The 22,677-nt window shown below is 48.0% G+C and overlaps 1 protein-coding gene across 1 annotated transcript in view; it reads left to right on the top strand.

Annotated features, from left to right (window-relative positions):
* The window catches only part of Ptprn2 (protein tyrosine phosphatase receptor type N2), a 707,251-nt gene that overhangs the window by 633,980 nt on the left and 50,594 nt on the right, over positions 1-22,677 (top strand). Inside the window, exon 15 of the mRNA XM_075948076.1 lies at positions 6,198-6,345. Coding sequence (XP_075804191.1) covers positions 6,198-6,345 — 148 coding nt within the window. The remainder of the gene's footprint in view (positions 1-6,197; positions 6,346-22,677) is intronic.

Raw genomic sequence — 22,677 nt, 5'->3', positions numbered from 1 at the left:
GCGCAGAGCTGGTTTTGAACTAGGCCTCCATTTCTGAATGGATTTGCTCAAGCAGAAGGCAGCAGGGACTGCAGTCTTGTGGGATGGAAATCAGCAAAAGAAGGGGAAGTTGATCAACCAACAATGCTGACCCACCCTTGGGGATTTTGCGATGGATTAAATGCCATCAACACCCCAGATCCTCTCTCATTTCTTAAGTGACAGCTACCTGCAGTCACTTGTAGTCTGAGAACATTGTGTACAAAATTAAATCACTGGAGAATTTTAAATGATACCCTCTGAGTCCCGTGATGGAAACTTGAGCCTTCTCACTCCATCCAGGCAAATCACACTCTTGTCTGGTATATCCCCTGTGGACACAGCCTACCTGCTAGTCACTTTCTTAATATCAAATCAGCTGTCACAGTACCATGGTGTTTAAGTAAGCAGTATTCTGTTTAGTAATAGACCAAAGCACAGGAATGATGCTGCCAACTTGAATGTATCAAGAAAAAGGAGCCTCAGTATGTGTCCTATAAAGGGAAAAAGTAAAATTTCTCAAAGAAATCAAGTGTTGGGATTGATCTAATCAAGGTAAAATCTGAGTTATTGCTACTAAGTTGCTGCTGTTAACCCTTACTGGCTTAATTTACAAAGATATCTCCTAGGATTGTTAACAAGGAATGGCAAGCTATGTAGAAAGCTCTGCAACACTCAGACACCCTCCGAGGCATTGGAAACTGTCCGTGCTGGGTAAACACTCACACTGATTTGTGAAGAAGCAACGAGAGTAGCTATGACCACGTTTAGGACTAGGTCAGCAGCAGATCCTGAGACCAGGCTGAAGCTTTGGAGATTGGGGAAATCCCCAGTCAACTGTTTAACCTCTCTAGGATCTGCTCTCCCATATGTAAGATCAAACCCGATATGCATGATATGAGCATTTTTTCATTTTCAAAAGAAAAACTCTATAGTGTTGCAAATAATCAAAACCCAACTACAGCAGTCAGCACTAAAGATAACAAAACAAAAAACAACAACAAACACAACCAGCCCTCCCACGTATCAGAAAAAGCAGAATTGACTAAAGAGTTGTGTCTTCCTTGGTGTTCGTTGCTGGTGTGTTTTGTTTCTTTCTGTCTTTATTTTATTTTCATTTCTTTAGGTTATTTATATAACTAGAAAGTCGCAATTTAAAAACAAAACCCCTAGGATTAGTCCAATAGTTCTGTAGGTAAGCTGCTTACCACACAAGCATGAGGGTCTGAGTGTGAATGCCAGCACCCACATAAAAGTCAGGCATGATGGCATGTGCCAGGAATTCCTGGACTAGCGACATGCGGATCCTTGGCGCTCACTGGCCAGCTAGTCTAGCCAAATGAGCTCCAGATTCAGTGAGGAGAGACTGCCTAAAAGAATAAGACAGACAGTGATTAAGGAAGACTGGACACAGACCCTAAGCCTCCACATCCATACACCCAGATGTGAACATGTACATACACCAAAACCAAAGGTCTCCTGCCGTAGAGTTTTCACCTCTGTGCTTATCCATGCAATAAAGATGTTCAACTGGCCATTTAAAAAGACTCACACCTGAATGCCCTCTACGGAGTAAGTGTGGATAAAGTAAAATTGTAAGTCTATTGGCCTGGCAGCCAGAAGTTGGCTGGTCTGAAAACACTGCCCAATCTGTTCTGGTCTCACTGCTCCTCCTGGAAGAGGACAGAGAAAAATACAGCAATTTTTGGTTTTGTTTTTATGGATTTAAATGTGCTATTTCACTACAAAGGCTGAGCCTCCCCGCAGACTCTTACCACAAACGACAAAACAGAAAGGAAGACTTCATATTAATTGCTACAACAAAATGATGGACAGAAAGCAACCTAAGGAAGGAAGAGTCTGTTTTGCATGGTGGCTTGAGGAAGCAGTCCATCAAAATGAAGAGGGATGGTAGCTGGTGTGGCAGGAGTGTAAGGCTGCTTGCACTCATCTGAGATCAGAGGACCAGGGTCTCAGGCAGAGGAATGCCAGCACTAGTTCCCTTTCTCCTTTCCTCAGTTTGGGCCCCCAGCCCATGGATGGTGCCACCAGGCTCACGATGAGTCTGCCTTTCGCAGGCATGCTCAGCAGTATACCCTCTAGGTGAGTCTAAATCCAGCCAAGGTGATCACGAAGGTAAACCATGCCAGAGCCTAGAATGTGGCTGAGAGACGTGATCATCACTTCCAGCCCACGAACCATGCTACATATAAATATAAATATTAATAGGGAATGCTGATCAAACAGAGATGTGTGGGGCCGGGCACAGCCTGGTGAGCACTGCTTGCTGAGAGAATGAAAACCTTAGATCGGTTTCATTGCAATGAAGCTTATCGAAAAATGACTGAATTCTCAGGAGGAAATGACAGTCAAGGCCTACCTCATCCCCCGCCACCACCACCCAAGCTGAAGCCTAGAGCTCAGGCTGCATTGAACTTGGAAGTTCAAGTGAACTTGCTGTGACTCCATGGTGAAGCTGACTATACAATTTAAAGAGCTGTGGTTCTCATGAATACAATTCACAGGGTACACTTCAACACATGGTACCTAGGACCAGGGCGATCCTGCCAGGGCCTGTTGTAGAAGCTATTGTTTTGCCACAAAAAAAAAGGGCCGCTGTTGATAATGGGTTTCCTGAAAGGGTTTTCTAAAGAAAAGCCAGGGTCAGCCTCTCTGCCCAGAGTCATTAGTGCCTGCTTCTAGAACGAAGGAAGCATTTCATACTCTGAGGCTACACACCTAACTGGCCCTGTCGCTCAGTCCCTACACCAGGTCTGGACTCAATGACCCTGCCAGTATTTCACAAAACTGAAGGGCTACACTGTGCTAAGATTATGTTACCCTGCTAAGGAACTGGTGAGAGGGACCTGCGAAGAGGGTGCAGCAGGTCAGAGCTCTTGCTGTGCAAACTTAATGACCTGAGTTCAGTTTCTGGAACTTACAGTGGAAGGAGAGAGCCAACTCCCCTGACCTCCACATATACATTGAAGAATGTACACACACATGTAATACACACAATAAGAAATTTTAAAGAAAAATTGGGGTACAAAAATATACCTTTGATGCTCCTCAATGATTATTCTTATTCATGTGTGTGCATGTATTTGTACATGTGTACACATGTACATGTTAGTGTTCATGTATGCATCGTGTGTGTTATATACATGTGCACATGTAAGTGTGGACACTGGAGGATGATGTTGGGTATCTTCAACCACTTTCCACCTTATATTTTGAGGCAGGGTCTCTCGCTGGACCCGGACCTTTCCAATTTTACTGGACTAAGTCTGGCTAGCGAGTTGCCTCCATGCTGCTTTACATGGATGTTGGGTCCAAACTCAGGTCCATTATGCTTGGTGAACTCTTTCCCAGCTGAGCCATTTCCCCAGATTTCGCCACAGTTGTCTCCAGGGAAGGTGGCTGTGACTCCATTCTGGTTCTGCCCAGGTTTCTATCACTCTGTCTCCAGGCTCTAGCTCCAAGCCAGAGCGCCCTGAGGACCAACAGTGTGTGGGAAGGGCAGACAGACTGGCAGAGTACTCTGTTGAGACTCAAGGTGCAGACAGTTGCAAGAGGCCTTCTAAGCAGGCTGCCTCAGTACCCCCACCAGAGCTCACAGCTTAGCTTAGAGGATCTCCAGGATCCCTATAGAGTTTTTTGATACCCACTCACTACCAGGGCACAGGACCACAGGGAGGATGCCCAGCAAGGGCACAGGACCATAAGGAGGTCCCCACCGACTCCCAGGGCACAGGACTACAGGGAAGTGGCCCAGCAGGGCACAGTTAATATCTAGACAGATCCTTGTACACTTCTGTCAAAGGTTCAAGGAAGCTGAGTGGGGTTCCTTCCATTCTGAGTCGCCTGTCACTTGGAGTGTGTGTTAGCAGTGAGGACTGGCTGGGAGGACTGCAGCGGCTCCTTCAGCAGTGGGCAGGAGTAAGAAGACTGTGAGCCCTTGGCTAGCTATTGGGGGCTGGCTACTTTATACTAAGAGGCCATGTATGTGCAGGCATGCACATATGTGCACATCTTTTTTCTCTTTGTGCAGTCACATTTGAAAACCTATGTCTGCATATAGCACATAGCAAACTAAAAGTCACATTTGAAAACCTATGTCTGCATATAGCACATAGCACACTAAAAGTCCACAGTCGGGGCTGAGGATAATCTCAATGGTAGAGCACTTGCCTAGCAAGAAAGAATAGAAAGGGGCAGGAAAAAGAGCAGGGAGGGGGAAAGGAAAGCTGAGCTATACTCATCTGAACCACAGACAACACTCTAGAGGACAGGACCACTCTATCCCTCATTAGCTGGGTTAGTCCTCTTAGCAGATCTTCCTGGAGGTCTCCTGTTTTCAGAAGTGAGTGGATTGGTAAACTGTGGAGGCCACACAGTGTCTCGGTGGCAGGGAACGGTCAGAGGACTTTGTGTGCTCAGCCACCAGTAAGAGTAATGTGTGCTCACTGGCAAGTACTGGGACAATGAAGCCTGGGACGATCCAGGGTCTAACTCTGCTTCCTTTGGCTCATGTTGGTTAGCCCCTGAGATATTCAGATTTCAGAACAGATCTTAGCAGCTCTGGTCTAAATGGTTCAGCAAAGTTCAACTTCTGTGTAGACCCCCATGGAGAGAGAGGCAGGCCCAAAAGCAGTGGGTCTGAGTTCTATGGCTCTGGACTTGTAACATGAAGGGGCCTGCTTGTTGGGGTTTATGTTTTGCCCAATTCCCCACAGCAGGTAAGGCCCAAAGAAAATCACACAGAGATCTCCATAAGTTATAAAACTGATTGGCCCATTAGCTCAGGCTACTTATTAGCTCTTGTAGCTTACATTAACCCATTGTTCTTATCTGTTAGCCACATGGCTTGGTACCTTTCTCAGAGGGGCAGCTTACATCTTGCTTCTTCAGTGGTCTGGGCAGAACTGCCAAAGGGAGCTTCCTGCTTCCCAGAATACTCCTGTTCTCTTCGCTCCACCTCTACTTCCTGTCTGGTTTTCCCACCTATACTTCCTACCTGGACAATCAGCATTTATTTAAAACATGATTGACGGAATACAGACAATTATCTCGCACCATGGACTGACTGACCCAAGATGGCTGCCTGACCCCATATTTCCACGTTTGCATGTGCGCTAACACTTCAAGTGTCTCCCATGCCAGTGTGGGTTGGTAGCACTGTCTGAGAACACCATAACTCCTCACTAAATAGGAGTCTGTATGCACTGAGTGGCACTCCCAGTGTGTGTTGTCAGCAGAGGAGGGTCTGTCCCTCCCAAGCCCTTGGGAAGCTGAGCATTCTGCCTCCTCACCAGAGGGCCTGGTTAAGGCTGTGTTTCTGCTTCAGCATCTATGCAGAGGCTTTCCAGCAGGATCTTGGCTGGTTACAAAGTGGTGTTCAAGCAGCTTACTTGCTATTTTTCAGGTAGATAACTCCAAAGATTACTGGTTTAAGAACCAATGGTCCTCTTAGAAAGAGGAGAAAATGAAAGATTTGCCGTGCAGGGTGTCACTTGCTAAGCCTCCATCCCCCAGGATTTTTGGTAGCTATATTTAGTCCTGTTTTTAAGTTTGCTTTACTGTTTTCTCCTATAACTTCATTTGACTTGTGTCTTTGTCTTCCTTGATCTGAGGAGTGCTGTTCTCAGGGAGGTTTTCAAGTACACACCCAGCTGCCCCTACTCATAAGTTTCCTATAACTTCATTTGACTTGTGTCTTTGTCTTCCTTGATCTGAGGAGTGCTGTTCTCAGGGAGGTTTTCAAGTACACACCCAGCTGCCCCTACTCATAAGTTTCCCGTGGTTCCCACTGTCAGTCTGTGGATATCCCCCTGACCCTGCTCCTCTTTGGACAAGCTCTCCAGCTCCTCAGCATAGCCAGCACACTCACCTGGCCCCTAAGTCCTGTCTGTTCCTCTCCATCCTAGACAAATACTACAGTCTTATGGCAGGCCCAATCCCCCAGTTGGACATATTTTCTCACCAGTCTTGTCTGCCTTCTTCTCTAGCAAATCATCTTTGTTCGAGTGCACTTCACAATTCTGGTCTCATGGCTGAAGCTCAGTCCTTGGGTGGGGAAATCACACACACCTTGAGCCCAAAGCAAAGCTGCCCTAGTTGCGGCCCTGCACATGTCCCAGCCCTGGATCCCATGCCCTGACTCTGTGTATCCTTTACAGGCCTACATGGAAGACCATCTGAAGAACAAGAACCGACTGGAGAAGGAGTGGGAAGCACTGTGTGCCTACCAAGCAGAGCCCAACAGCTCACTTGTGGCCCAGAAAGAGGAGAATGCATCCAAGAACCGTTCCCTGGCTGTGCTGACCTGTATGTACCTAGTCTGGGTGAACTAGCAGGGGGACAGAAAGTGGGGACTCCTGGCTGTGATTTACTCTGCCTGCCACTGTGGTCTGCAGAACCCCTCAGCTCCATGCTGTCTCTGTCCACTGATCTGAGCCCCCATTGAAGACTAGTGCCGTGTTCCCCCTGCAGCTGTCCCTTCTCCAAAAGCGAGTCTTCTCTTGACCCCAGTGGAGAGCTCCGAAAATGCCAGCTGGGGGTACAGGAACCTTAACGGGATCTAGCACTATGACTGTTTGCTCTAGTGTAGGAAATCTATGGGATTCTAATCTGTGAACATGTGGGGCTATGGGGATAGGCATGGTGATTAACACAGAGCTATGTATCCCAGGTTAGCATTAACAGTGGTCACTGGTACAATATTGCCACACACCTTGATGGCTTCACTCCAGTTGGATGTCACTAAAGTCCTGAAGTCACTCCGTTGGAGAAAGACTTAGTTTCCTACTGTGTGCTTAAGATATAGTAGGTGGCCATGCAAGACACATAGCCCCTGGTGTAGGGACTAGGCATGTACATCATCATAGTACCTGGCCCTCCTCCGGCCATGGGTATCACTGGTCCCAAGGAAAGTCTGGATTCTTGACTAAGCCTACCCAAGGAAGCCCTCAGTGACCCAAGTCTCCCATACAAATAGGCACTCGGTAAACATTGGTCTGTTGATGATGAATAAGGAATGTGACTAACTTGTCTTCCACTTTAAGACAAGAGGTGCTTGTTCATATTCCAGAAATAATAAAGTGAACTTTGCTAGCCCAATTTTGAGAGCCTAGCATAGTCATTCTGGTCTCAGGTCAGCATCAGAAGAGCCCACAGAATGGGCATCCATGCTAAGATGACAGAGCACACCTTATCATGGAGCCCCCACTAGGGCTTTGCAGCATCCTGCCCAGGGGCATCTAGGGACTCTTATCCCAATAGCAAAGCAGTGTAGCATCCCCTTCACTCATTCCCCTTGATTGCCCATTAGAGTAAATGGAGGAGTTTGGCCTGAGCTTCGAGGCCTGAATCCACGTGTCAAAGTCACACAGAATGGCAAGCCTTTAGAATCCAGACCACCCTCCAACATGTGAACATTTGCCAGAGAGAAGCTGGCATTCCATGCTCTACTTCTATGGGGTCAGAGCCTATTCCTCTTTAGACAGCTGTGATCAGAAACTGTTGTAACTAACAAATTTCTATTTAGAAGAAAAGCAAGCTGAGGCATGTCCAGTCAACAAGCAGGTTTTGTTAGACTTCAGCTGTATCAGACGGTTGACAGGTCCTGGCATGGCTGAGGACCAGGCTGCTGTTTACCGCAGCGGAGTTGGAAGGGATAGAGGAAATAGGGACAGAGGGTGAGGTACAGGCGAAGAGTGGGGGAAACAGGACAAAGGCATCAGACTGTAGAACTATTTCTAATTGACCTTAATAATAAAAACCCAGAGTCAGACATCGGGGTACATGCTGTAAGATTGGAGAAGTAACGAAGCCAGCCAGTAGAGAGACTTTTTACCTCTACCGAATTTTCAGACTAAAGGGAGTAAGATCCTGTCTTCGCGAATCCTCAGACTGAATGCCATGAACTCCTGTTTCCTCCCACCTTATATTCCTCTCTCTGACCAGCCATATCCCTTCCTGTCTCCACCTCTCTAGTGCTGGGATTAAAGGCATGTGACTCCCAAGTACTGGGATTAATGGTGTGAACCATCACTGCCTGGCTCTGTTTCTCACTGAGACTGGATCAATCTGGTGTAGCCCAGGGTAGCCTTGAACTTACAGAGATCTGTCTGCCTCTGTCTCCCCAGAGGTGTGATTGAAGGTGTGTGCCACTATTGCCTGGCCTCTATGACTAACTAGTAGTTAGCTCCACACTCTGATCTTCAAACAAGCTTTATTTGTTAGATCACAAACAAAATATCACCACATCTGAGTGTGTTTGAATTGGAAGTCTGCCCCTCAGGACATGCCCTCCCCTGAGGATCTGGCACAGGCCAGCAGTTGGCAGCACTGTGGCAGCTGTGGGGGAGGTCAGGGCCCTTGGGTCTCTGTCACAGACTCTGCCCTGTTTGCCCACACTAGAATAAGGCAAAGAAGAAAATGCTGCCAGGCGTGCCTGGAACATGATTGGTGCTACTGCCTGGTGCCAACCAATGGGACTCTGCTACCCAGCTCTCAGCTCTCAACTCTGGTGTGCAAGCACGCATTGCTAGGAGGTCAGGTTTCTGCAGCTGCAGAACCCCCAGCCATGAGTGTTTCTGTTAGAGACTGGCCTTTCTACTTCCCCATCTCCCGAGACCCTCTTCTGATTCTCCTCCTCTCTCCCAAGCAGTGCTCTGCAGCTATGGCTTGACGCCCTCTTTTCCAGACTCTGGGGGAACCCCTGGAACCCCTCCTCTTCCATCCTGCATTGCTCACTCTACTCTTATTAACAGAGTTGGCCATGCCAGAGTCAAAGGATGCTGAGGACATTTCTCCCATGTTGCTCTGTTTATAAGAATACATACTAATAGCCCACATGGAAGGGTGAGTGACAGGAGGCGGATCCGGTTTCCCAACCCTCTGGACTCCTGGTGGGGTGCGTTTTGGTGTCTAGGAACAAAACAGAACCATCTGTCACTCTGAATGTGTTTTTGTCACCTGAGAGTGACATTCTTGTGTCTCCTCCTTTTACCTTCATTCAGGCCTTCCAGCTCCCACCCCCCAGCTACCCATGGGCTGCAGCCTTCGGCTCCGCACATTTACCTAGGCCTTCCTGTTATTCTTCTTGGAAGCCCCTACACTTACCCTGTGTTCCCATGGTTTTGCAAGACTGTCTTAGCCGGGCGATGGTGGTGCACGCCTTTAATCCCAGCACTCGGGAGGCAGAGGCAGGCGGATCTCTGTGAGTTCGAGACCAGCCTGGTCTACAGAGCTAGTTCCAGGACAGGCTCCAAAGCCACAGAGAAACCCTGTCTCGGAAAAAAAAAAAAAAGACTGTCTTACCACTCTTGCCTAGAAGAACCCTACTCACGCTTTCTACCCACTGTCCCTTTGTCGGTGTGGCTCTGTCAGAACCCTGCCCAGGCGTTCCAGCATTGGGCCAGTGAGGTGGCGAGAGGTCTAGGAGGATCACAAGCAGGAATGCCAAGACGGCAGGGTCCCCACAGCCCATCAAATCCTCAAGGAAGTCACTGTCCACACTGATAAGGCTCCTGGCCAGCATGTGACTATGTCTAGTTATAGTCTCTTGAAATTTTAAAGAACTTCGTAGGCTTTTGCCAGTTTTGTGCATGGTTACAAAGAGTTATACAATAGTTTGTTAGTCTACTTTTTAAATCAGCAGTAGAAATATAATGCTATTTTGACATGCTATATAAAATAAATAGAAAGAAAATTTGTCTCTGAATTATGATGAGAGAGAAACATGGTGATTCTGAAGCCATAAGCAAGAATACTTACTTCTTGGAACAAATCAAAGAGAATAAAGGGCAGGAGACCCAGGTGTGTGACAAGCTCTGGAGCAGAGTGGCCTCCCGTCTCATCCTGGGATAGTGTTGAGAACCAGCCTCCGCTGTCGTGGGGTTGAATGGATGTGATGTGTGTTGAGAACCAGCCTCTAATGTCATAGGGTTGAATGGATGTGATGTGTGTTGAGAACCAGCCTCCACTGTCATAGGGTAGAATGGATGTGATGTGTGTTGAGAAGCAGCCTCCGCTGTCGTGGGGTTGAATGGATGTGATGTGTGTTGAGAACCAGCCTCTACTGTCATAGGATTGAATGGATGTGATGTGTGTTGAGAAGCAGCCTCCGCTGTCGTGGGGTTGAATGGATGTGATGTGTGTTGAGAACCAGCCTCCGCTGTCATAGGGTTGGATGGATGTGATGTGTGTTGAGAACCAGCCTCCGCTGTCATAGGGTTGGATGGATGTGATGTGTGTTGAGAACCAGCCTCTACTGTCATAGGAATGAATGGATGTGATGTGTGTTGAGAACCAGCCTCCGCTGTCATAGGGTTGGATGGATGTGATGTGTGTTGAGAACCAGCCTCCGCTGTCATAGGGTTGGATGGATGTGATGTGTGTTGAGAACCAGCCTCCACTGTCATAGGGATGAATGGATATGATGTATGTTGAGAACCAGCCTCCCATGTCATAGGGTTGGATGGATGTGATGTGTGTTGAGAACCAGCCTCCGCTGTCATAGGGTTGAATGGATGTGATGTGTGTTGAGAACCAGCCTCCGCTGTCTAGGGGTTGAATGGATGTGATGTGTGGCCATGTTGCTGCCTGTGACAGGGAATCTCCCGTGTTCCCTTAAGGGTGCTCCCTCCTCAGCCCTGGCCTTTGGCAGGTGCCTGCCCCTCAGACCTAGCTCTCCTACACAGAGAGTGCACATCTACATTAGTGTGGGACCCATACGGCCATGCCGGCTCACTTTCAGGTTGCCTTTGAATCTGGGTTCTTTCCCTAAAGGTGGTTGTTAGCCGCAGGATGCCAGCCCTGCCCACCATCCATGGTTAGTGGGTTATAGCAGTAAATGGTACTGGGCCTTCTCTCTACTAGAGGGAACCTCAGGAAAGCTAGGAGATTCTGTCCCTACCTGGCTTACCGCACCACAGCCTCTCTTGGGCCTAACTGCCTATTCTTTCACATTTCTCACATCTTCAAATCACTGGTGAAAGGAGAGTCAACTGGCAAACGATACTTGCCTCCCTTCCTCTGCGCAGGCTGGGATCCACGGGGCGTCCTCCGGGAGAAGTCTTGTTGTAGAGCCTGTGCCTGCAGTGTAGCAACGTGAAACACGGCTGGACCCTGCCAGCTCTGGCTTGAGCTTGTCTAAGTATATACAGTGCACAGCCAAAGCTGGCCAGGCGTCCCCTGTGTCTTCCTGTGATAACAACGCTAGTCTCAGTCTGTCCCCACTGCGAGTGGAAGAAATTGAACTAGAATAGCTGTCTAACCTGCTGAAAGTTGGAAGCCAGCCTCACCCTTAGATGGCTGCCTGCAGAACTGGCCCATCATGACCTGCATGCAATGCCTGACATGATGCTCCTAAACTCCCCAATACCGTTTTAAAGTCCCCTGTTAAAATCTCTCGGCAGTTACCAACAAACTGGCTCTAGGCTCCCACACTCCCACTCAGCATAGCTGTGTAGTTCCCTGGGACTTTATTCCGGGCCAAATGATGAGTCTATTTCAGGCATAATAATGTCAAAATCCATTAGCCCACATCTAAAAATAAGGCTTTTCTTATCTATAGCTGCAACCCTATTGTTACATCACTAAGCAATGATGTCTCATCGCTATGTCATCCAGACTTGTTGGCTCACTCAGGCTCTGTGACAGCTGATGAGTGACTTACATAGCAGCAGCTTTTTGCCTCCGAGAACTGGGGCCCAGATATCCCCAATAGAAGGTCAGCAGGACAAGTTCCTTCTGAGGCTACTCCTTGGCTCATAGTGTCCAAGTCTGCAGTCCCCACCATTAAAAGACACTGTCACCTGGAACAAGGCCCAACTCTTGACCCTGGTGTGAATATCCTGTCAGGTGTGGTCTCTGACCCCTGGTGTGAATATCCTGTCAGGTGTGGTCTCTGACCCCTGGTGTGAATATCCTGTCAGGTGTGGTCTCTGACCCCTGGTGTGAATATCCTGTCAGGTGTGCTCTCTGACCCATGGTGTGAATATCCTGTCAGGTGTGCTCTCTGACCCCTGGTGTGAATATCCTGTCAGGTGTGGTCTTTGACCCCTGGTGTGAATATCCTGTCAGGTGTGCTCTCTGACCCCTGGTGTGAATATCCTGTCAGGTGTGCTCTCTGACCCCTGGTGTGAATATCCTGTCAGGTGTGCTCTCTGACCCCTGGTGTGAATATCCTGTCAGGTGTGGTCTATGACCCCTGGTGTGAATATCCTGTCAGGTGTGGTCTCTGACCCCTGGTGTGAATATCCTGTCAGGTGTGGTCTCTGACCCATGGTGTTAATATCCTGTCAGGTGTGCTCTCTGACACCTGGTGTTAATATACTGTCAGGTGTGGTCTCTGACCCATGGTGTGAATATCCTGTCAGGTGTGCTCTCTGACCCCTGGTGTGAATATCCTGTCAGGTGTGGTCTCTGACCCCTGGTGTGAATATCCTGTCAGGTGTGGTCTCTGACCTCTGGTGTGAATATCCTGTCAGGTGTGCTCTCTGACCCCTGGTGTGAATATCCTGTCAGGTGTGGTCTCTGACCCCTGGTGTGAATATCCTGTCAGGTGTTCTCTCTGACCCCTGGTGTGAATATCCTGTCAGGTGTGGTCTCTGACCCATGGTGTGAATATCCTGTCAGGTGTGGTCTCTTACCCCTGGTGTGAACATCCTGTCAGGTGTGGTCTCTGACCCCTGGTGTGAATATCCTGTCAGGTGTGGTCTCTGACCCCTGGTGTGAATATCCTGTCAGGTGTGCTCTCTGACCCATGGTGTGAATATCCTGTCAGGTGTGGTCTCTGACCTCTGGTGTGAATATCCTGTCAGGTGTGCTCTCTGACCCCTGGTGTGAATATCCTGTCAGGTGTGGTCTCTGACCCCTGGTGTGAATATCCTGTCAGGTGTGGTCTCTGACCCCAGGTGTGAATATCCTGTCAGGTGTGGTCTCTGACCCCTGGTGTGAATATCCTGTCAGGTGTGGTCTCTGACCACTGGTGTGAATATCCTGTCAGGTGTGGTCTCTGACCTCTGGTGTGAATATCCTGTCAGGTGTGCTCTCTGACCCATGGTGTGAATACCCTGTCAGGTGTGCTCTCTGACCCCTGGTGTGAATACCCTGTCAGGTGTGCTCTCTGACCACTGGTGTGAATATCCTGTCAGGTGTGGTCTCTGACCACTGGTGGTGAATATCCTGTCAAGTGTGGTCCTTGACCCCTGGTGTGAATATCCTGTCAGGTGTGGTCTCTGACCCCTGGTGTGAATATCCTGTCAGGTGTGGTCTCTGACCACTGGTGTGAATATCCTGTCAGGTGTGGTCTCTGACCTCTGGTGTGAATATCCTGTCAGGTGTGCTCTCTGACCCATGGTGTGAATACCCTGTCAGGTGTGCTCTCTGACCCCTGGTGTGAATACCCTGTCAGGTGTGCTCTCTGACCACTGGTGTGAATATCCTGTCAGGTGTGGTCTCTGACCACTGGTGGTGAATATCCTGTCAAGTGTGGTCCTTGACCCCTGGTGTGAATATCCTGTCAGGTGTGGTCTCTGACCCCTGGTGTGAATATCCTGTCAGGTGTGGTCTCTGACCCATGGTGTGAATACCCTGTCAGGTGTGCTCTCTGACCCCTGGTGTGAATATCCTGTCAGGTGTGCTCTCTGACCCCTGGTGTGAATATCCTGTCAGGTGTGGTCTCTGACCCCCTGGTGTGAATATCCTGTCCGCCGTGGTCTCTGATTCTGAAAGGCAGGTATGTGGAATTCACTGTGTGACGTTTGAGAACATGGCTCCATGCGTTAGGGTCCTTGATATCCCCGTTATGTACATCGGCCATTATTCTCACTCTGTCTTCACCAGAACACCATCATGGCTCGTAGTTTAAATTTGGAGCAGCCCTACTTTTCTTCCTTGCATGCCCCTAGTAAAGCAATCCTCCCACTGGCCACCCTCCCTTGGCAGGTAGTCACTACCTGAGTACTGTTCAAGCTCACAGAAGCTCGCCTGATTCTTGCCAGGGCACCTTAGCCTGAGGGATGTGTCTGGGCCAGCACACCTTCACAGAGCTACAGGGATCAGCATGTCCCACAGCCTCCATGCCTGGAGCCTTCCATCTTCAGATGCGCTTCCTCCTCACCTTCCTGTCTCCATTCCTGTCTGCTCATAGTTCTTACACGGTCAACAGAGTGAGGCTTCCAAAGATTGGCTAATGGTAGCCTGTCATCAGGAACCAGGCTAACCCTATTCGGAGTCCCAGTCAAGACCACACCCGCATCTGAGTACCCATGACACCCATAGACAGCAGAAATCTAGTCCAGAAAGTTGAAGACCAGATATCTAAATGTTTGCTGGTTACTCCTTGTCATCTATCTCGGGGTGGGGGTGGGGTCAAGAGAGCAGCGTTCCACCCAAGAGTTTGTGTCCTAGGCCTTCGTGAGACAAAAGCAAGTGGGCTAAAATGAGAGGACTCATACCAGCTTGAGTCAGAGAAGCCATGATGCTACTTGTGACCCAGCGTGGGGCAGGCAAGGAAGCCAGGTGTGGGAGGTGAAGGCAGTCGGCTGCGCCCAGCTTACAAGTCTCAAGAAAGTTGTTTTAACTTCCTTATCTCTGTCACGTTTGGTCAGTTCCGAGTCATGGAAGTTATCAGACAGCTCGCACACTGAGGAATACCCAGCTTTGGGAGCTGAGACCGCCTTGGGGTTGGGCCCTAAGGGTGATAAAGACACCTGGCTGTGGAAAGTAATCTGTTGGTATCCCAGTGGAAAGGAAGGAAAGTGGTTAATGTAGTCACCTGCTGGACTAGGAGGCGGCCTTGTCCATCCTTAGTTCAGTGTCATGGAGGGAAGAGCCTAGTTCTCCTTGCATATTTGCATCTGGCAGCATTAGATGCTGAAGTTCTGGAGAAGATTCTGGGCATTGGCTCCTGCACACCTCCTCACAGAGCTCTCTCCCTACCCTACTCTGTCCTGTGTCCAGAGAGTTAAACCTTCCTTACTACTCTGTGGTTCTGGAACTCACAGAGATCCTCCTGACTTGCTTCTCCCCACCAAATGTTTGGATTGAAGGCTTGTGCCACCATTCTTGGCCTAGACACTGCTCCTTAGACAACTGTGTCCATCACTCTTGTGGTCTTCCACCTGAGTAGCAGAGACCATGACCTTCTTCCTAAGACAGTTCTCTTCTGCCTCTACAGAAGATGCCCTCGTCCTGGCTACAAGATGGCTGTTCCTTTAGGGCTCTTTGATTTTCTTCCACAAACACTCATTACAGGTTAAGTCTCTGAGTTAAATTGGGTAGTTCCAGCTGCCTTTCCTTCTGTGCTTTCCTGGAACCATCTTATTGATCTTAAGACAGCATTCCAGGGGTCAGAGGACACATCTCTGGGTCCCCATTGAATATCAAGATGTCTGTCATAGATGGTCCCTCTGCCCTCCTATCCCCCAAACAAGCCTTATTTTCCCCAAGTTACTCAACACAGAGACCAGTAAGATTAATGTTCTCCACAAATTATAAAAGCATGGTGTGCATGTGTACATGTGCATGCGTGTGCATGTGCGTGCACATGCATGTGCTGATGCATGAACATTATGTGTATGAGTGTAGGAATCAATGGGCAACTTCAGGTACCATCCTTAGGAATGCTGTCCACATTCTTTGAAAAAAGGTCTCTCTTCGGCCTAGAGCTCATCAATTAAGCTAGACTTGCTGGGTAGCAAACTGCAAGGATCTTATAGTGTCTGGATTAAAGGACTGTACCACCATGCCTGATAGTTCATGCCGATACTAGGGATCAAATTCATCTCTTTATGCTTGTAGGCAAGGCTTTACCAACTGAGATACCTCCGCAGACTCTAAAGTGTGAGCTGCTGACCCACTTCCAGCTTAAGCCCCTCAGAGGCCAGTGTGTGGACCTCGCGTCCTTGTGCAGAGCTGACTCACAACCCCCTTGTGGGCCGAGGACCTGGTGGGAACACTCCTCTCCAATCCCTCTTTGTGTGAAGTCAGTAGGGACAGCCCCCATTCTGCCAGCTGATCTCATAGGACCCTGCACAAGCATCCATGCAGCTACCTCAGTAAGAGATATAAAAGCTAAGACCTGAAGGAGGTTGGCTGGCTTGGCTGAGAATGCAGCTGGGCCAGAGTCAAGCATCCCATCCCATCCCATCCCGGTACATCAGCAGCCCCTGGGAACAGAGCAATGAAAGCCCAAAGATTATGCAACAGAATCCGTCAGCCTCAGTTTTGCAGCTGAAATCCAAGGTGAGAGTGTCATCAAAGCTCTCCCTGCTCACCAAAAGCTGTCTTTGTGTCCATATGGCACTGGTCCTGTGGCGATCTGTGTTCAAATCCTTCCCACCCCACCCCACACACCTGCTTAATAGAGCACTGGTTCTGTTGGGTCAGGGTTCGCCCTGATGACTTCAGTGTAACTTAATTATATACAGAGGGATCATGTTCCCAAGAATACTAACATTTGGGGGAGAGTGAGTAAAACTTTTTCACATCCTTTTGGGGTGGACACGTTTCATCTCTTAGCATTGAAAACTTTAGGAGAGCTTGGTGGCTGGGTAGGCCTTGTGGAACGCAGCAGCCTGGATACATATGGGATTAGTGCCATTGTTCTGTTCAGGCCCAGTCATGCCGATGAGCTAAACTTTTACATCAACATGGCATTGTCTCCTCCACACTCTACCTATACTACCATTGCTGGCCTAGGAGGCTGCCCTCTTGAATTTTAAAAATCCACAGGAATACTTCTGAAAGAATCTTAATAAATGAGACCCGAGGCTAGAGAGATGACTCCCTGAGTAAGAATCACTTGTACTCTTGCACAGAGGACTTAGGTTTGGTTCCCAGCACCAGCATGACAGCTCACAACTGTCATTTCCAGGGAAGCCATTGCCCTCTTCTGGCCTCCACGGGTACCAGGCACTTTCATGAGGCACATGCATACAAGCAGACACTCTACATAAACACAAAAACCAAATGTTTTATACAGTAACACACAATAAATAAATATTTTTTTAAAAGTAGAAAATAAAATATCAGACCAAGAGTGGTGAGTACCACCACCACAGGGCACTGTCACCTCTGTGGGGCCTCTGTCACCTTTGTGGGGCCTCTGTGGTTCAAGGAAGCCAAAGCCAGGCCTAAGTCTGTTAGACAACTTGCCAGAGAATGTCAGCACAAAGCAGGCCTAAGAGTAGGACTATCTTGGCATATAGGAGGGATTCCTGAAAATGGTACCCATGATAATTAATCATCACTTTGGATTTGGAATAGCTATGGAAACACTTCTGGGGTGTCTATGAAGGGGTTCCTGAAAAGGTTTAACTACAGAGGAAAGACACCACCAGTGCAGTCAGTTTCTTCTCATAGCCTAGGGTTCCAACTCAATATGAACTGAGCCATGCTGCCCCTACCATGACGGGCCAGCCCCAAGACTGTGTGCCAAAACAAACCCTTCCTTACGTCATGCTTGCCAGGTGTTCCCCAACAAGAAGAAAAGTCACTCTTGTAGAAAATTGTTCCCATTAAGTGGGGACACTGTGATGACAGACCTTCTGGAAACTTCACTAGACAGCAATGTAGAATCGGAAACTGAGCCAGAAAAGCCTTTGCAGTTACCTGAAGCAGAGCCCAACGGGCCATTCTGGTGGGAGTTGGGAAGACCTGAGTGACGAGAGCCATGTGGATGGCCAGTGAGGACTCCTGTGAAGACCTGAGGCATCCGTGTCGCTGCCCTCATTGACTGTCCATTTTACAAACTTGGCCAGCGCATGGTGGGATAGGGAGAGTACAGAGCAGATGGTGTAGCTGGGCTCCGGCACCTAAGGGACTTCACCTGCATTTTTCACCAGTTTTGCCGCCCACAGCGGTGTAGAAGTTTAATTCCTCAGATGACTGGGCCTGAGCAGAACACAGGGAGCCAATCCCAGAGACATCCACAGTCTGGTGAAGTCTACATTCTGCCCATGTCCTGAAGATTTCAGTGAGGCTGAGATATGAACTAAGTTGGCTGACAGAAGAAATATCAAGGTAGTACAGTGTAACATGAGGGCCTGATTTTGGGGGTTTTTGTCCTGCCCAGTTCCCACAGCTGGTATGTCCCAAAGACAATCACACAGAGAGTCTATATGAATGATAAATTGATTGGCCCATTAGTTCAGGCTTCTTATTAGCTCTTATAGCTTATATTAACCCATTATTTTTTATCTATTTTAGTCACATGGTTCAGTACCTTTTTCAGTGGGGCAGATTACATCCTGCTTCTTCAGTGATCTAGGTAGGACTGGGAGAATGGGCTTCCTCCTTTCCAGAATTCTCCTGTTCTCATCGCCCCACCTCTACTCCCTGTCTGATTGACCCACCTATACTTCCTGTCTGGCCAATCAGCATTTATTTAAGACATGATTGACAGAAAAAGAACCTCCTACACCAGTACAGCACTCAGGCTGTAGCATGGCTATTGCTCACTATCCTTATCCAGGTCTATGCGGGGAGGGGCAGGGTAACAAGCAGAGCAGAGAGATGAAAAAGGTATCACTTGCTAGGAAAACAAATGAATTTAAAGTTGTTGAGAACACAGCAGAGAAAGCAAGTGAAATTGTTAGATTAGTACTACTAAAGGGAAACCACGTACTCTATACTGAGACGACCCCACCCATCAAAGGCTCTATTTAGTGAAAATGCAAATTCGGGGTGGGGGGGGGGAAGCCTGAAGTGAGAATAGCAAGAGGTTCTCTGCTGGAAAACAACTACCCAGAGAAGTGCATCCCCAGGAATAATGAAAGAGAACAATGCAAACCAAGGGGCCTAACTACATTCCAGACCAGTATCGTCATCCACATGGCACTATTATGTGCAGACATGAAAAATACAAAAACTGAAGGGTCATGGAGGTTTCTAGCAAGGTTCCAGGAAGCTCCTCTGGCTAAGCATGGCAGGACCAGACTCTATAAGGAGGCCTTGAAATGCAGTTGCTCAGAGCTGGGAAGGCAAATTCTAAGTTGTGTTGTTGAAAATACTGGAACTGTGGGATGTCCACTAAGGAAAGCTGAAGGCACAGAGCAGGGCCACCCCAAGAGAGACATGCGGATGCTACAAGCTGCTGTAGTGGAGCTAACCACGACTGTCGGAGTCCAGGCGATTCCATCGCAAGCCACGTGGCACTGCAAGGTTCAGCGCTTTCTGCTTTCAGTTTTGCTTTGTTCTGTTCTTTCCTTGCTATTGGCTCATTTCTACTTTTGGACCAGGGATGTTTGTTCTATGCCATTATATTTTGAAAGCATGCAACTTTGGTCTTACGGGGCTTCTTGAAACCACCTGAAGGCTCAGGAGAATCCCCAGGCTTTGTGCTTTTGAATGATTGGGGACTTTAGAGATGGACTAACTTTATTTTGCATCAAACGATGAACATGAGGCTTTAGAGGACAAGGATGAAGTGCTGTGATTCAAAATAATATTTGAGAGTCAAGAGGGTGAGTTCTGAGTTAATCTTTTATTTTTAAGATTTATTTTTATTACACATGTATAGGTGTTTTGCCAACATGTATGTCTGTACACCAGATGTGTGCCTGGTGCTCTCAGAGGGCAGGAAATCCCCTGGAACTGGAGTTACAGACAGTTGTAACCACATGTGGATGCTGAAAATCAAACCCAGGTCCTCTGTAAGATCCACTAGTACTCGGAACCACTGAGCCATCTCCCCAGCCCCTGCAAATGTTAGTCTTATGTACTGGCGTAAATAAATGCAAGGCTGATATTAAAGAATATATACAGCTTTAATGTTTAAATAAACTTACAGAACCAAGGTTCCCGCGCAGCCGTTTTCACAGGAGGCAGGAAAAAGGAGGAGCCGCCTCCCACGCGCCCGATTTATTCATACGCATTCGCCCGAGGCAAACCCGCCCCCTAAAGGGGCTGGCTTAACCCCACAGTCTTAATTATCAACTTGGCTACATTTGGAGTCACCATGGAAACACACGTCCGGGTGTGTTTGGGAGTATTTTAGAAATCCTCAGCCTGGCCTGGAGAAATGCGTCAGTGGTTAAGAACACTTGTGGCGGACCCAGGTTCAGTTCCCAGCTTTCACGTGGTGGCTCACACTCATCCAGAACTCCAGTTCCAGATGATCCCATGCACCTTTCTCATCTCTAACAGTCACCAGGCAAGCATGAGATGCATGCACCACATATATAAGTCTTAAAAAATAACTTTAACTAGAGAGGAAAGATTCAGCCCAAATGTGGTTGGCAGCATCCCATGGGCTGGAATAGCCAACCAAATAAAAGGAAAAAGAGAGGGGGACAGCAGCATTCAGCTATCGTTACATCTTGGCTGTGGATACAATGTCTCCCCCAGCGTGATGGACAGGAGTAAGATAAATTGTTTCTTAAGATGCTGTATCTGGTTCTTTGTCACAGTAACAAGAAAAGCATGCCCCAACTATGAGGAGGAGTAAGGAACATGGATGGGTGATCCAGGTGTGTGAGCAGCATGTGCAAATGAGTGAGTAGTACAGATGAGGGGACAGAGAGATGCAGAACAGTGAGGCTGAGGACCATGGAAGGAGGAGGACCACGGAGAGATGAGCAACTTGGAGGAATGCATGTACCAGTAAGATGGAGACGATTGGCTGTATGTTGCAGCTTGCTTGGACCAATAAGTGCAATATCAGGAATTGTAGGAACCACCTTCCTGAGAATTCTATGCTAGAAAATGTCAGGCCAACCAAATATGGGTCCCATGCATCTTCTGAACATACCAGGATTCTAGATCCCACATTCCTTAGTAATAAAAGTTCGCAGCCCTCCACAGTGTTTCAGAATGCTGTCTTCCTGGGCTTTTTGCCCTTGCAGTTCTGGAACTTGTTTCCTAGGTTCGCATTTGTGAAAGGCATTTTGTATTTACTAAAGAGACAGCAGTCACTACACACATTTGGCTAACTCAGTGGACTTCCACTCTGCCTGTGGGTCTAACTGTAGACTTAAACCTATTCCTGAACTTCTCACTGTGTTCCAATAATAGATGCTATTTATCGCAACAGTCCTGAATTAGATAATAAACCTTATATTTTGAAGTCCAAGTCCAATTCTCTGAAATGTTTATCCAAACACTCCAGACTAGCAAGTGGCAGGACTTAGACTTGAAGCCGTTTTCTCCAATACTGGTCAAGAACACTGTCTGATCTTCCTGGGCCTCCAAGTCTTCAATCTGAAATAAGAATATAACCGTGCGTGGTGGCAGCACTCACTCTTAATCCCAGCACTCCTGAGGCAGAGGCAGGCAGATCTCTGTGAGTTCAAGGCCAGTCTAGTCTACAGAGTGAGTTCCAGGACAGCCACAGTCTCACAGAGAAACTCTGTCTCGAAAACCAAATAAGTAAATAAATACATAAATAACGTGGAAATTAGAAATATTTCTGAATCAAGTAATAATGCATGACAGATACTGGCTGCGTCAGAAGAGGAAGGTATGTGGTGGGTTTGATTAATAATATCCTCCATATATGTTCCTGTCCCTCCCAGATAATGAGATTGTGAATCTCCTTTGAAAGAAAATAGCTCCAATTAAGACCAGATGCAGAAAGTGAGATGTTCTTGACTTCTGAGTTCGGACTGTTTTGTAAAACATACCCATTTATTAACTGAAATGGCTTAAGAATGCCATTAGATCTTGGCCTGTGTGTTGCCCTTGGAACAGGAAGGAGTGACTTCCATGAGCTAGAGATCATAGTGGACTAGCTGCCTGTGCATAGCCATCTGGCTTCCCTGAAACCTGCACTTGGTCTCGCATGTTTGGATTGATCTCATAGGCCCATTTACCCCCATTAACATCCCAAAGGACAGGCAGGCATGCTAAACCTTGCAGTTTGAGAAGCCTGTCTTTAACACTTGTAATACTGCATTATGTGGTATTTTATTGGCTTCCATAGCATTGCTTTAAAACTATGGCCAGGGAAAGGAAACCACACATGACTCTGGAGCTTTGCTGCTGACTTTTCATTGTGCACGCCCCTGCTGTCCATGGTGCACCAGCCCTTCCAGGGTGTCCTCCAAAGTGGACCAATGTTAACAATAAAAGTTCAACAGCAAAATACTGCAACAAACAAAACTAAATATACTGTCGAGGGCAGGAAGGCCTCTCCTTGACTTGAAGCTCTTACAGAGATGACCGAAGGATGACTGTGCAGCCTGCCTGTGCTCAGCACAGAGATCCACAGCAATACCATGGAGTCAACTCTGCTGTACACTGGCAGGCAGCAGCTGACATGACAGGCCCTTTTCATATTCAGACTGCAGGCTTTTGGACCCCATATTTTCTCCCCGAGCCTCCAGATGTTGGGGACGTTTTTATGGCTTTCTAAGAAGAAAGTCCAGCTGCTAAACCCGCTAAACCCAGGCACACAGCTACCCCATCTGGGCCACAGTGGCCCTTTAAGAAACCACGGTCACTCTCAGGCCTCCCTAGCTTAAGCCACACATCCCTTACTGAGCAGGCAACACTGGAGCCAGGAAACCACGAACTGCGGTCTGTCTTTTCCTCGTTCTCTCCCACACCAGCCCCAGCTGGTTATAAATGTTTCTCAGAAGAGGCACCCAGCTGCGAGATGGTGTGTTGAGAACATTTAGAGTGAGTCAGATTTCCAGGTGCCTCTCT

This window comes from Microtus pennsylvanicus, chromosome 14 (genome assembly GCF_037038515.1).
Source record: "Microtus pennsylvanicus isolate mMicPen1 chromosome 14, mMicPen1.hap1, whole genome shotgun sequence".
Lineage (NCBI taxonomy): Eukaryota > Metazoa > Chordata > Mammalia > Rodentia > Cricetidae > Microtus > Microtus pennsylvanicus.
The sequence above is the reverse complement of the archived record's forward strand: the minus strand, read 5'-3'. Positions and strand labels throughout refer to the sequence as shown.